Here is a 15890-nt window from a genome sequence, read left to right on the forward strand (position 1 = left end):
AAGGCTGGCATCTATTGTAACAATTGTCCCATCTGACCTGCGGAAGGTCATACCCTTGGACAGATGGACCCGACATAGTCACCAGAGAAGAGAATCTCTGGTCTCTTGGTCCAGGTTTAACAGGGGGACAAATCTGTGTAATCCCCGTTCCTCTGACTGAGCATGCATAGTTGCAGCGGTCTGAAATGTAGACGTGCAAACGGTACTATGTCCCTTGCCGCTACCATTAAGCCGATTTCATTCATGTACTGAGCCACCGAAGGGCGCGGATGGGATGAAAAAACACGGCAGAAATTTAGAAACTTTGACAACCTGGACTCCGTCAGGTAAATTTTCATTTCTACAGAATCTATCAGAGTCCCTAGGAGGGAAACCCTTGAGATTGGGGATAGAGAACTCTTTCCTTGTTCACTTTCCACCCATGTGATCTCAGAAATGCCAGTACTACGTCCGTATGAGACTGGGCAATTTGGATGTTTGACGCCTGTATCAGGGTGTCGTCTAAATAAGGGGCCACTTCTATGCCCCGCGGTCTAAGGACCGCCAAAGCGACCCCAGAACCTCCATAAAGATTCTTGGGGCTGTAGATATCCCAAAGGAAAGAGCTACAAACTGGTAATGCCTGTCTAGAAAGGCAAACCTGAAAAACGATGGTGATCTTTATGCATCACAATGTGAGGATAAGCATCCTTCAAATCCATTGTAGTCCTCTATTGACTCTCCTGGATCATAGTTAAGATGGTACGAATAGTTTCCATCTTAAATGACGGAATTCTGAGGAATTTGTTTAAGATCTTTAGATCCAAAATAGGTCTGAAGGTTCCCTCTCCTTGGGAACCACAAACAGATTTGAGTAAAAACTCTGTCCCTGTTCCTCTCTTGGAACTGGATGGATCTCGTACACAATGTAAGAATGCCTCCTTCTTTATCTGGTTTGCAGATAATTGTGAAAGGCGAAATCTCCCCTTTTTTTGGGGGGGAATCTTTGAAATCCAGAAGATATCTCTGGGATATAAATTCCAATGCCTAGGGATCCTGGGCATCTCTTGCCCACGCGTGGGCAAAGAATGAAAGTCTGCCCCCTATAGGATCCGTTACCGGATAGGGGTACGTTCCTTCATGCTGCCTTAGAGGCAGCAGCAGGCTCCTTGGCCTGCTTATCTTTGTTCCAGGTCCGATTGTCTCCAGACCGCCTTGGACTGAGCAAAAATTCCCTCTTGTTTTGCCTTAGAGGAAGAGGATGCCACACCTGCCCTGAAGTTTTTAAAAGGTACGAAAATTAGACTTTTTTTTTTTTTTTTTTGCCCTTGATTTAGACCTATCCTGAGGAAGGGCATGACCTTTTCCTCCAGTGATATAAGCAATAATCTCCTTCAAACCAGGCCCGAATAGGGTCTGCCCCTTGAAGGGAAGTTAAGTAGCTTATTTATTAAAGTCACGACAGCTGACCATGATATAAGCCATAGCGCTCTGCGCGCCAGTATAGTAAAAAACAGAATTCTTAGCCGTTAGTCTAGTCAAATGAACAAGGCATCAGAAAACAAAGGAATTGGCTAGCATAAGCTTGTCAAATATATTCATCCAATGGAGTCGCTTAACTGTAAAGCCTCATCAAGAGACTCAACCCAGAACGCCGCAGCAGCAGTGACAGAAGCAATGTATGCAAGGGGCTGCAGGATAAAACCCTGTTGAATAAACATTTTTTATCCATTAGATCTAAAAAGCACAACTGTCCTTGTCAGAGGTAGTGGTACGCTTAGCTAGAGTAGAAACTCTTCTCTCCACCTTAGGAACTGTCTGCCAGAAGTCCCGTGTGGTGGTAACTATTAGAAAACATTCTTCTAAAAAATAGGAGGGGAAGAGAACGGCACACCTGGTCTATCCCATTCCTTATTAAAAAAAATTTAGTAAACCTCTTTAGGTATTGGAAAAACATCAGTACACACCGGCACTGCATATTATTTATCCAGTCTACACAATTTCTCTGGCCCTGCGATTGTACACATTCATTCAGAGCAGCCAAAGCCTCCCTGAGCAACAAGTGGAGGTTCTCAAGCATAAATTTTAAATGTAGAAATATCAGAATCAGGTTAAATCATCTTCCCTGAGTCAAAAAAAAAAAAAAAAAATTACCCACAGACTAAGCATATTGTGAGGTAGTATCATACATGGTTCTTAAAGCGTCTGTATGCTCTGTATCTACCCCCAGAGCTAACTGCTTTCCTTTAATTTCAGGTAGTCTGACTAATACTGCTGCCAGAATATTATTCACCACCTTTGCCATGTCTTGTAAAATAAACGCTATGGGCGCCCTTGATGTACTTGGCGCCATTTGAGCGCGAGTCCCTGAAGCGGGAGTCGAAGGGTCTGACACGTGGGGAGAGTTAGTCGGCATAACTTTCCCCTCGACAGAATCCCCTGGTAAAAGAAACGCTATGGGTGCCCTTGAAGTACTTGGCGCCATTTGAGCGCGAGTCCCTAAAGCGGGAGTCAAAAGGTCTGACACGTGGGGAGAGTTAGTCGGCATAACTACCCCCACGACAGAATCCTCTGGTGATAATGTTTTTAAAGACAAAAAATGATCTTTATTGTTTAACATGAAATCAGTACATCTGGTACACATTCTAAGATGGGGTTCCACCATGGCTTTAAAACATAATGAACACAGAGCTTCCTCTATGTCAGACATGTTAGAACAGACTAATAATGAGACTAGTAAGCTTGGAAAACACTTTAAATCAAGTTAACAAGCAAATATATAAAACGTTACTGTGCCTTTAAGAGAAACAAATTTTGTCAAAATTTGAAAAACAGTGAAAAAAAGGCAGTAAAACAAACGAAATTTTTACAGTACATGTAATAAGGTAACAGAGCATTGCACCCACTTGCAAATGGATGATTAACCCCTTAATGCAAAAAACAGATAAAAAAAAAAAAAAACGACAGACGTTTTTAAAAACAGACACAACAAACTGCCACAGCCAACAGTGGGAAGCTTCAGTTAACTGTTTCTATGCAAAATTTAAGCCAGCCATGTGGAAAAAACTTAGGCCCCAATAAGTTTTATCACCAAACATATGTTAAAAAACGATTAAACATGCCAGCAAACGTTTTAAAACACATTTTTACAAGAGTATGTATCTCTATTAATAAGCCTGATACCAGTCGCTATCGCTGCATTTAAGGCTTTACTTACATTACTTCGGTATCAGCAGTATTTTCTTAGTCAATTCCATTCCTAGAAAAATATTTTACTGCACATACCTTATCTGCAGGAAAACCTGCACGCCATTCCCCCTCTGAAGTACCTCACTCCTCAGAATGTGTGAGAACAGCAAATGGATCTTAGTTACGTCTGCTAAGATCATAGAAAAACGCAGGCAGATTCTTCTTCCAAATACTGCCTGAGATAAACAGCACACTCCGGTGCCATTTAAAAATAACAAACTTTTGATTGAAGAATAAACTAAGTAGAAAGCACCACAGACTCTCACGACCTCCTATCTATGTTGAGGCTTGCAAGAGAATGACTGAATATGGCAGTTAGGGGAGGAGCTATATAGCAGCTTTGCTGTGGGTGGACTCTTGCAGCTTCCTGTTGGGAAGGAGAATATATTCCATAAGTAATGGATGATCCGTGGACTGGATACACTTAACAAGAGAAATGGGGTGTTTAATTTTAAAGAAAATTTTGTAGCAAACTGCAACAAATAGGTAGTGGGGTGAAGGATCCAACACTGCAGAAATATATACATACATACATATATATATACATACACACACATATATATACACCTTTTATTTTAGTACTGGCAGAGTTTCTGCCAGTACTTAAGATGGCGGTGACAATTGTGGGGTGGGGGAAGGAAGGGAGCTGTTTGAGGGGGGTCAGGGAGGGATCAGGGGGTGGGATGTGTCAGGTGGGAGGCTAATCTCTAAACTAAAGCTAAAATTAACCCTACAAGCTACCTAATTAGCCCCTTCACTGCTGGCAATAATACAAGCGTGTTGCGCAGAGGCATTTAGCAGCCTTCTAATTACCAACAAGCAATGCCAAAGCCATATATATGTCTGCTATTTCTTAACAAACGGGATGCCAGAGAAGCATTTACAACCATTTGCGCCATCATTGCACTAACTGTTTGTAAAGAATTTCAGTGAGAAACCTAAAATTGTGAAAAAGTTAACTTTTTTTTTTTTTTTTTATTTGATTGCATTTGGCAGTGAAATGGTGGCATGAAATATACCAAAATGGGCCTAGATCAATACTTTGGGTTGTCTACTACACTAAAGCTAAAATTAACCCTACAAGCTACCTAATTAACCCCTTCACTGATGGGCATAATACACGTGTGGTGTGCAGTGGCATTTAGCGGCCTTCTAATTACCAAAAAGTAATGCCAAAGTCATATATGTCCGCTATTTCTTTACAAAGGGGATCCCACAGAAGCATTTACAACAATTTGTGCCATAATTGCACAAGCTGTTTGTAAATAATTTCTGTGAGAAACCTAAAGTTTGTGAAAAAGTGAACAATTTTTTTCTTATTTGATTGCCTTTGGCGGTGAAATGGTGGCATGAAATATACCAAAATGGGCCAATGTAACTATCGCTAAATTTGGGGGGGGGGGGGGAATGGTTTGAAAATAGCAGGGCTACTTGATCTTATTGCCCTATAACTTGCAAAGAACATGTAAACATTGGGTATTTCTAAACTCAGGACAAAATTTAGAAACTATTTAGCATGGGTGTTTTTGGTGGTTGTAGATGTGTAATAGATTTTGGGGGTCAAAGTTAGAAAAAGTGATTTTTTTTCCCATCATATTTTATCATTTTTTTATAGTAAATTATAAGATATGCTGAAAATAATGGTATCTTTAGAAAGTACATTTAATGTAAAAAAAAAAAAACAGTATATAATATGTGTGAGTACAGTAAATGAGTAAGAGGAAAATTACAGCTAAACACAAACACTGCAGAAACGTAAAAGTAGCCCTGGTCCCAAAATGGTAAGAAAATTGAAAAGTGCTGTGATCACTAAGGGGTTAAAGAACCATTAAACACAGTAGAACAGCTTAATTAGTATATGGATTCTAAAAAGACGATGCAAAAATCAGTGTGAATTTCAAAATAGTAGATTTCTGACCATTTTTAAAGTTAGTTCTATTTTCCCTCCTGCATCATGTGACAGCCATCAGCCAATCACAAAATGCCTATACGTATATTCTGAGAATTCTTGCAGATGCTCAGTAGGATCTTGTGCCGCAGAAACTATGCACATTTAGATAATGGAAGTGAATTTGAAAATTGTGCTCTCTATCTGAATCATGAAAGTTCAATCTTGACTTTAGTGTCCCTTTAAATAAAACTATTTAAATTGTTATTGTTGAGGTATAATGATTTTTTCCCCTCCTTCCAATAAAGTACATCAGTTCACCTCCCAATAATTTCATAATTATCTTTTTCTAATGCTATATAACTAAATCAGAATTTTCTAATAACTGAAGAAATAATCTGAGAGGTTCATGTAGAAAAATGATTTAAATTGAGTCTTACTGACTAGTAATTTAAATAGACTTGACTTAAAGGGACACTAAACCCAATTTTTATTTATTTTGTGATTCAGATAGAGCATGCAATTTTAAGCAACTTTCTAATTTACTCCTATTATTTTTTCTCCATTCTCTTGCTATCTTTATTTGAAAAAGGCATCTCAGCTTCTTTTTTGGTTCAGAAGTCTGGATATCACTTTTTTATTGGTGGATGAATGTATCCACCAATCAGCAAGAACAACCCAGGTTGTTCATTAAAAATGGGTCGGCATCTAAACTTACATTCTTGCATTTCAAATAATGATACCAAGAGAATGAAGAACATTTGATAATAGGAGTAAATTTGAAAGTTGCTTAAAATGTCATGCTCTATCTGAATCACGAAAGAACAAATTTGGTTTTAGTGTCCCTTTAAAGGAACATAAAACCCAAAATGTTTCTCTTTCATGATTCTGATGATGCTCTATCAGAATCATGAAATAAATGTTTTTTAGGTTTCATGTCCATTTAAAATCAACCCCACTCTGCTTGGTACCCCTTCGAGATAAGGGTTTTGTTTTGTGTGTTTTTTTTTGGTGCAGAGAGCTCAAGGTCACCAGTAAGAAGTATTTGCTGAGAGAGTTGTTCTGTCTTCCCCATATTTCACAGATTACGTTTGAACCAACCATACATTGTATAATACACTGGCATGCTGACATTTGTTGTGATAATTTGTAAGCAACCATCAGTGCAATGGAAGCGAAAGATTCATTCTCTGTACCAAAGCACTTATAACCTGTGTCAGAATGTATACTGCTGCCAGATTTTCTAAAGCATTTGCTCTGGCAGTGCTGAAACAACTGACCCAGTAAAAATGTTTATTCTGATTTATTTTTCCTTCAGAATTCCACACTTCAATATAGAAATTATTTTGAATTCACTATTTATAGCTTGTACAAAAAAGCCCTGATGAGAGGAGAACATTATGGTCCTTAAATATCATGCAACACATGCAACCATGACTTAACCTCTTCACTACCACATTACCTTGTAAGGCCCTAGGTGTGTGGTACTCTCCCTCTTGAAAAATGTAGTAGGGGATAGTAGGAGTTAGTCAATAATTATATGTAGTACCTATTTTGTAAATCACAGAGGGTATATAATATACCAATACTTAGTAGTCACTTATAATAGTTGTGGTGCACATCTAATGTGGATTCTTAGAGGGTAGAACTTAGAGGGTAGAACTGAAGCGTTCTGTGAAACGCGCGTCAGGGGTCCAGCAGGAGAAGCTAGTTCTCTCCTGTCTGTCGCTCTTTTAACTGCTTGCCTAGTGAACAATAGAATCTGAATCTATCAATATATTTGTTTAATCCTGGTGCCTACCATTTACCTTAGAATATATAACTATTTAAAAGTAAAATAGCCCTCGGATTGTAAGGGCTTAGCTTATCCTTTATTATAAATCTGTGGGCATCAGGTAGAAAACATAGAACATTGCTTACTATATATTCTCCTGGGTTTAAGTGTTTTTAACCCTTTCAGGCTACTTCTGTGTGAATGTTTGTTCCTAGTTAAAACAATAAAGTATTAAAGTATGAATGTAATGGAACATTTTAAATTAATAGAGTAATTTTCATATTCATATGACCATTTGGAGTTAAAGAAATAATTTTCTATGTGGCATTCTTTTCTAATTCTAAGCGTATCTCTTTGTACAATTAGTATTCCTAGTTGTTTAACTCTCCCTCTTGAATTCACAGCTCCCGAGGAAATGAAAGGGAAGGAAAGCACTGAACCTGTCCCCCATTTAGAATGACTTGTGCGAGGGCAAAGTTTATGGCATTATGTCAAGCGATAATTTTTGAGCCATCAACCAATTAAAATCATATCTAGAGGGTGTTATTTAGGCAGATGGAAAAAAAAGCAATGGTGTCATTGCAGGGGTTAAACACAGAGTTCCAGAGTGAGTATTGAAAATATGACACTCTCTGACATAGTATGTAATGTTTCCACTATTGTGTCCTTTCAAATAATTTATTAAAGGGACATTCTGGTCAAAATTTAAAATGCACAGATGAATCACATCTTTCAACAGAAACATATTTACAATATACATTTATTGGCAAAAAATGGCAAAATTGCTTCTAGTAAAAGTTATCACTGTTTTAGTGTTAACATTTTTTCGCATGTGAAGCATAGCTAGATATTCTCAGAGCACCAGCATTATAAATCCTGCAACTGCTCAGAGAGCCGGTGGGGCTTGTATTATGTCAGCTGAGTTATTACCAGATGGTGCAAGCACCTGAGGCTCTCTGAGCAAGTTTTGTGTTTAGAATGCTGATGCACAGGCCATACTTAAATACACCTTGGAAACAGCTACAGCTTTTAATAGATACGTTTGCCAATACATGTATAATACAGAAATGCTTCTATTCAAAACTGAAATGTATCCATGTGGATTCCAATTTTGTCTAGAATGTCCCTTTAAAGCAGTAACAATATCAAAAAGCATTTGCATGCCCCTAGAACAGCTTTAGTACCTTATATTCCATTAGAGCAGAGTCTTTCTAAAACATTTCCCAAGACCCAGTGCAATGATATCACATATCTTCGTGACCCTAATTTTATGCTTGGTCTGAAAATTTCTGAAGTACTATACAAGATAGCTGCAACTTTGTAGTCAATCTTGAAAGTGTTGTAAGTGGTGATAACACACACCCCACAAACACTAATACAAAACGTATATACACCACACACAAACAACACACACACACATAATACATACACACTCTTCTACAACACACATACAAATTGCGACCTAATAATGGGACCGAAACTTTGGTTTGAAGAACCCTGCATTAGAGTGACAGACTACAACTGCTTGTTACACATTATTATTATTCTTTATTTATAAAGTGCCAAAGGATTCCGCAGCGCTGCCCATGGGTAAAAGGATAGAAGTACAACGGAGAAACAATACAATAAAAGACAAAATTTTACAGACAGATACAGGGGAAATGGGTAGGGGTGGGAAACAGGAGGTGGGGACTGCAAAAGGTGGGAATGATATTAGTGGGGAGATGAAGGTAACTGTTGGGTTAGTGAAGTTCATTTGTTAAGGAATCGGGTGATAGGCTTCCCTGAACAAAAAGGTCTTTAGGGCAGGGCTCGACAAACCCAGGAGCCTGGGAGCCACTGGCTCCTAGAATTTTACCCCTGGCTCCTAACTTTTTGGGTTATTCTCCATATATTTATATACAAATCCCACTGTCTGGCTCCTAAAAATATGCCTGGCTCCCAAATATTCTTACTGGCTCCTAAATTTTAAACAGATTTGTCAAGCACTACTTTAGGGAACGTTTAAAGGAGGAGAGGTGGCGACTGCAAAGGTGGAAATTATATTAGTGGGGAGATGAGGGTAACTGTTGGGTTAGTGAAGTTCATTTGTTAATGAATCGGGTGATAGGCTTCCCTGAACAAAAAGGTCTTTAGGGAACGTTTAAAGGAGGAGAGGTTAGGGGCAAGTCTGACAGCTCAAGGAAGTGCGTTCCAGAGGGTTGATGCCGCACGAGAGAAGTCCTGTAGTATAGCATGAGAGGAGGTGATGGTAGAGGACGCAAGGAGCAGGTCATTGTTGGATCTTAGGGGGCGGGCTAGAGTATATTTGCTGATGAGTGAGGACAGGTAGGGTGGGGCAGCATTGGTGAGGGCTTTGTAGGTCAGGGTGAGAATTTTGACTTTTGTTCTGCTGTGAATGGGGAGCCAGCGAAGGGACTCACAGAGAGGTGCAGCAGAAACTTGAGCGTAGAAAGAGGTGGATAAGCCTGGCAGATGCATTTAGGATGGATTGAAGGGGAGAGAGGGATGCCAGTTAGCAAGTTATTGCAGTAGTCAAGTCGGGAAATTACCAGGGAGTGGATAAGCAGATTAGTAGTTTTGTCACTCAGAAATGGACGACTTTTGGCAGGATGAAGAGAGCATTTGGATGTGGGGAATGAAGGACAGATTTGAGTCAAGTGTGACTCCGAGGCAGCGGACTTGGGGTGATGGGGAGATAGTGGTGCCACCAACAGTGATGGAAAAATTAGAAACTGTAGTAGAGTTAGGGGGAGGGGATTAGAAGTAGTTCTTTCTTGGCCATGTTTATTTTTAGGTGGTGAGAGGTCATCCAGGAGGAAATGCCAGATAAGCAGTCGCTGATGTGAGAATTGACAGGAGAGAGAGTACAGTAGTGGAAAGGTAGATCTGGGTGTCATCAACATAGAGGTGGAAGTTGAAGCCATAGCTGTTGATAAGTTTACCCAGTGAAGAAGTGTAAATAAATAGAGAAGAAGAACAGAGGACCCAGGACAGAGCCTTGGAGGTACTCCAACAGACAGAGGCAATGGAGAGGAGGAGCCACCAGCAAAAGAGACTGAGAAGGATCTGTTAGAGAGATAAGAGTGAATCCAGGAGAGGGTAGTGTCACAGAGCCCAAGAGAGCCGAGAGTCCATAGGAAAAGGGGATGGTCAACAGTGTCAAAGGCACAGAGAGGTCAAGTAAGATGAGTATAGAGTAGTAGCCTTTGTTTTTAGCAGAAAGGAGATTGTTAGTGTTGGGGACAGAAGCCAGATTGCAGGGGGTCAAGCAGTGAGTTGGAGGGCAGGAAGTGGGTTAGGCGATCGAAAACTAGTTTTTCAAGGATTTTTGAAGCTAGCGGGAGCAGTGATATGGGGAGTAGTTTGCAGGAGAGTTAGGGTCAAGGGAGGGTTTTTTGAGGATGGGGTGACCTTTGCATGTTTGAAGGAGGCAGGGAATGAGCCGGTAGAAAGGGATAGATTGAATATGTGGGTGAGAGCCGGAGTGAGGGTGGGAGACAGAGAAGGTATTAGATGCAAAGGAATAGGGTCAAGTGGGCAGGTAGTGAGGTGTGAGGAAGACAATAGGGAAGCCACTTCACTCTCAGTGGTTGGGAGGAGCATGCAGAGAGCGGCAGAGAGGGTGACTTGGAGTGAAGTTGGGAGATAGCAGGCTTGTGTTGGGATGTTTCTTTGGATGGCAAGTGTCTTATTGAAAAAGTAGTCAGCCAGGTTTTAAGCACTGAATGCAGACGAGGGGGGGGGGGTGCAGGTACAAAATGTGATTGTCTTATCTAACCTTCTCCTGCTGCAAGCCTTTACAGATCTTATAGTCATACACACACAAAATAAAGGGACATTAAACCTTCATATGTCAGATACAGCATATAATTTTAAAAGAAGTTTCAAATTACTTTTATAATCAACTTTAGTTGACTCTCTTGGTATCCTTTGTTGAAAAGCATAGATTAGTAGGCCCAGGAGCAGCAATGCACTATTGGAAGCTAGAAGGTGATTGGTGGCTTTATACATATGCCTCTTGTCAGTGGCTCAACAAATGTGTTTAGCTACCAGTAGTACATTGCTGCTATGGAGGATCAGACTTAAAAGGGACATAAAGGTACAAAAATGAAAAACTATATTAGAGCATTTTATCATTGTAAAATTGCTTACATAAAACTGGGTGTTTAACCCCTTCAAATTGATTAAACACAAAACCCAATATTTTCCCTTTCGTAATTTAGAAAGAAACTGCAATTTTAAACAACTTTCCAATTTATTTCTATTATCTAATTTGCTTCATTCTCTTGATATCCTTTGTTGAAAACCATATCTAAATAGGCTCAGTAGCTGCACATAGATAACTTGTGTGATTGGCTCATCCATGTGCACTGCTATATCTTTAACAAAGGATATCTAAAGAATGAAGCAAATTAGATAATAGAAGTAAATTTGTATGTGGTTTAAAATTGTATTCTCTATCTGAATCATGAAAGAAACAATTTTGGTTTCATGTCCCATTAAAGTCAGCTCTAGGGCAGCAATGCACAACTGGAAATAGCTGAAGTAAATTGGATAACAGAAGTGAATTTAAAAGTGTCTTAAAAATGACATGCTCCGAGTTTAATTCTGTCCTTCCTGGCCCTTTAACTAAGTGTTTAACCCATTTGCAGTTGCTAAGAAATACTTATTTGCAAGCAATAATAACATACAGTATTTCAGAATTTTGTTTTTGCACTTGTGTCTCATTAACATTTATGGAGAAATAATGTTTAGTTACTTATTTAAACTTACATACACCATATAAGGGTTGAATTTTCAAATATTTAACATGTTGATTTGTTGCTTGAGGTGTGCCGTGCTATAGGTTAGAGGCTTTCATGTCCACAAGAGCAGATCAAGTACATGACACTTGTAACGAAGGACATGACAAATTAAAACTACAGCAGCCAAAATTTTAAAATTTGATTTCTAACTCCTAAACAAAGCGTAACATAAAACTTGTCAAACCATGTTCTCGTTGATTTCAGGATACCTGCATGTATCGGGCCTGAATTCGCGTTATCCATCAATGAGGTCAACTTATCTGAGCCTAAGTGTGATTTTCTAGCATGGAACTGAATCAGAAAGATTTTAACAAATCTAATTAGGCGCAACATGGAATATAAAAGCAGAAAATGCAATCAGTGCTATGTTTTTGTTAAATGCTGGACATAAAGTAAACAATGAGATGAGAAAAAAAGAAACAATTACTAATAATACTTTAGTTTAAAAAAAAAAAACTAGATATTTTTATATTCTGCTTTATGTTGATTTTTTTATATATGTTTGCTTCATTTTATGTGATTAAAAAACAAGACAAGTTTTAAAACAAAAGAATAAGAGCCATAATATGCAAAAATTGTTGAGGAACACAGACCATCCATCGTCTTAATAAAACCTTAGTGGTTTGAGAGTTTTGCATCATTCCTAGAAGCAACTTAATGTGGTTCCATCAAAATGTCACAACCAGACAGATATGAAAAGGGTTCTCATTTATTCCAGCACAGTTAAAGTCAAGCTGTTGTTTAGTGGTTATACTGTAAGTGAAATAAAAATGTCCAGTAAAGTCTATGGTGGTTTTAAAGAAAATGTGAAGTATTTTGGCAATATGAAGATAAACAGCTCAAGTAGGCCTCATTTGATCTGATGTATAAGGTAACTAAAACTAAGTTTTAAAGGGACATATGACAAACTGTTTTCTCATTGCCCCTGTTGACAAGGGTTGCCACCTTTCTTGGAAGAAAATACAGGCCATGCTAATTAACATAAATTTGCATAAATAAACAGAATAATTCAAAAGCTAAAGCTGATAGGACTGAATTTAAATGCTCATTTGTTTATAACTAGTATTCATCACACTCGAAAGAAGTTTCACTTTGAAAGGGGCTTTCTTTCAATAATTATTCTTTATTTTCTACATTGACATGAACCTTAAAAATACCTAAAATACCAGCTGGGTGGCAACCCTACCCCACTTTGAAACCCTCTCTAGATGCTCTCGTGTTGACAGGTACACATTTTCTAGAGTCAGGGTTTGGAAGTTTGTTGTATGCTCTCCAGACTCTAGAGAGGGTTTCAAACTGGGCAAAATAAATAATCAGAGTACACTGTAACTAATTATAATACAATCTGGTGAAGGGTCAGATTATGAGTGACAGAATAAATTGGCTCATGCATAGTTAAAATGTATTGCGTTACCAATCTGTAACATGACTGCAAAAACTGCAACAATGAGATAAACGTTTTTTTTTATTACAACTAAAGTGCTACAGATGAGAGAAGTACCTACATTTACTACACATAATATGTGACTGGTTTTCTAGCAAAACAAATAATTTATGGTACTCAAAACAATTTAACACCTTAAACTAATCACACACCAGTATGAATGCTGGATTATTTGCAGTCAGATGTCATTTTATGGTTATTGATCACAAAAGAAGTCTATTTGCACAGTTTAAAATAATATTAACAATAACATGGATTAATGTGTTGTGGAAAATAAATAAATGGTATTGCAATAAAGCAGACCAAAACGGTATTCGGTTCTGATTGTAACATGTTTAACATACAGCAACCGTAACCCGTTACTGAGCAGATGGCAGTGCCAACACATAAATTGGGTCCCAGACTAAACACGGAGAGTTGTCTCACCTTGTAGACATCCCCGTAGGTGCCGCTGCCAACCCGCTGGATCAGCTCGAAATCCTGCTGCGGGTTCTTGCGGAGAATGTCAGAGCTCGGCCGGCTCAGGACATGATCCATAGCTCCCCTGTCGGCTGCAGGACACACAGAAGTCGGTTAGGGGCTGAAGATGACACTTTTTACTGATCCGGGATACGGCCGCAGAACTCAGCGCTGAGGAACGAGAAACATGGCTCCTGGCCCATTTCCTGCCATGGGCCGCAACAATAAAAGAAGGGAGAGTGAGAGCTAGAGGGAGTAAAGGAGACGTTGCGTTTGTCGGGATAAGAGATGCAGAAGACAACTCGTAACACCCGGACGCTGGGTGGAGAGGGAGGAAACTCAGACAACTGCGAATGGCCCTGCCTCCAGCTACTCGGCACCGCCTCACCACTGGCAGAGTACAGCCTCCTCTAGGCCTCGCTGCCGCGTCCTATACAGCCTAATCCAACCTCTTAACCACCTCACTACGTAGTACTGTAGACTCCTCAATGAAGCCCAACCTCTTGCCCACCTATTCTCCTAAACTTAGTTGCCTATCTTACCGCTGTGGCCTTCTCACCTAGGGCTAGTCTTCTACTCAACACAACGCTTAGTCCTCAACTAAACATGGTCCTACCCACATCAGCGCCTCCTAAAACCCTGTGTTTTAATCAGCACCACCTTTTCTAGGCAAAGTCAGCCTTCGGATGAGTTCAGTATCAAGCCTCAACTGGTTCCTGCCAACCCTCAGAGGACAGTTTGTTTCACAAGATCTGATGGGAAGGGAGGGCCCTCAGCCGCTGGAAAATAATAGGAAAATATTACTTTTTTAAATCTAATATTGTATCCTGAACATGGAGACGTCTGCTGTGAATTATCAAAAGCCTAGTAATTAAAGGAACATTTCACTGTTAATGTGTGCCAAATTGTGCACTTTATTCAGGTACTGAAAGAGGCAGATGGGTATGTTTGTGCACAGGTGATGGGGCAAGAGGAAACAAAATCAGAACATGTACATAATAGTCTGTTTTCAATATAATCATAAAACCAAAAATGTGCTACTTCAAATCTGGAGTTCATAAAAATTTGTACCTGCAGCTTACTACAACTGCAAGTTGCACATTTAAGTGTATCTTTTAACTGTTCACATTGCATAGATCCAGTTTCATTGAAGGCAGCGCCGGTGACATTTTTATATATTTTTATTTTATTGTGCATGTATTCTTTTCCCTTACTTGTTGGGCTTCATAGTAGGCACCATATGGCATAATGACTAGAATAGGAAGGGACTCCTCTGAAACATATGGAGGCAGAGAGTGTAGGTCATCCAGAACTGCTGAAATATCTCACTGCACAGTCCCTGCGCTCTCTGCAAATCTTTTGCAGCCTTCATAAAAGTTGGTGGAGCAGTGGGACCCACAGCCTTATGGGTATTACCAGGATTGATGGGCACCTGTAGGAACACTGACAAACCTCCAAATTTTGATATACTGCAAGACATCTCCTACTATGTTTGGTATATATATCTTTACTATAATCGCGTTTGTCTGTGTCATCAGTTGGGCACGCATCCTCAAAGGAATGTTAGCTGCGATCGCAGCCAAAACAATCCACCTGGATACAGCGAAGCTTCATCACGGTGGATTCCGAAAATGGCAGGGTGGTAAAAGAATCGTGGATTCTTTCACTGCCCTGCCATTTTCAGAATCTACCTGGATGCAACGTAGGCAAACCTGTAACCATTAAAACAAAAAACATGCATCCGCCCGCACGAAATAACGAAAAAACACGTAACCTCCCGCAAGAAATAAATAACACGTAACCGCCGTAACAAAGTATAACAAATAAAAACTAACCTCCTACACAAAGTATTAACAAACACTTAAACCGCAAACCCCCACATCGCAAAATAATAAAGTAATTAACCCCTAATCCGCAAATAACATAATCAAAATATTAACCACCAACCCCCCACATCGCAATAAACCTAATTAACCTATTAACCGCTAAATCGACAAACCCCCACATCACAATAAACCTAATGAACCTATTAACCCCTAAACCGACAAACCCCCACATCGCAATAAACCTATGAAAATATAAAAGCCCCCCAAATAAAAACACCCCCTAATCTAAACTTCCAATAGCCCTTAAAAGGGCCTTTTGTAGGGCATTGCCCTAGGTTAAACAGCTCATTTTAAAAAATACTAAGTCCCCCCTAACAGTAAAAAAAAAACAAAAAACTAACACTAAAAAAAAATAAACTACCCATTGGGGCATTTGTATGGGCATTGCCCTTAACCCCTTAAT

General features: G+C 39.4%; 1 protein-coding gene across 3 annotated transcripts in view; it reads right to left on the minus strand.

The window, feature by feature from the left end:
* Positions 1-13961, minus strand: part of MAP4K5 (mitogen-activated protein kinase kinase kinase kinase 5) — a 498289-nt gene extending 484328 nt beyond the window's left edge. For 2 of the 3 annotated variants that reach the window (XM_053697646.1, XM_053697645.1), the window contains exon 1: positions 13569-13960. In XM_053697646.1, coding sequence (XP_053553621.1) covers positions 13569-13679 — 111 coding nt within the window. In that variant the 5' untranslated portion in view covers positions 13680-13960. Of the gene's footprint in view, positions 1-13568 lie in introns of all 3 variants that reach the window. The other variant, XM_053697647.1, reaches the window with a different exon arrangement.
* Between the last annotated feature and the right edge of the window lie 1929 nt (positions 13962-15890).

The sequence above is a fragment of the Bombina bombina genome, chromosome 1 (assembly GCF_027579735.1).
Source record: "Bombina bombina isolate aBomBom1 chromosome 1, aBomBom1.pri, whole genome shotgun sequence".
Classification (NCBI taxonomy): domain Eukaryota; kingdom Metazoa; phylum Chordata; class Amphibia; order Anura; family Bombinatoridae; genus Bombina; species Bombina bombina.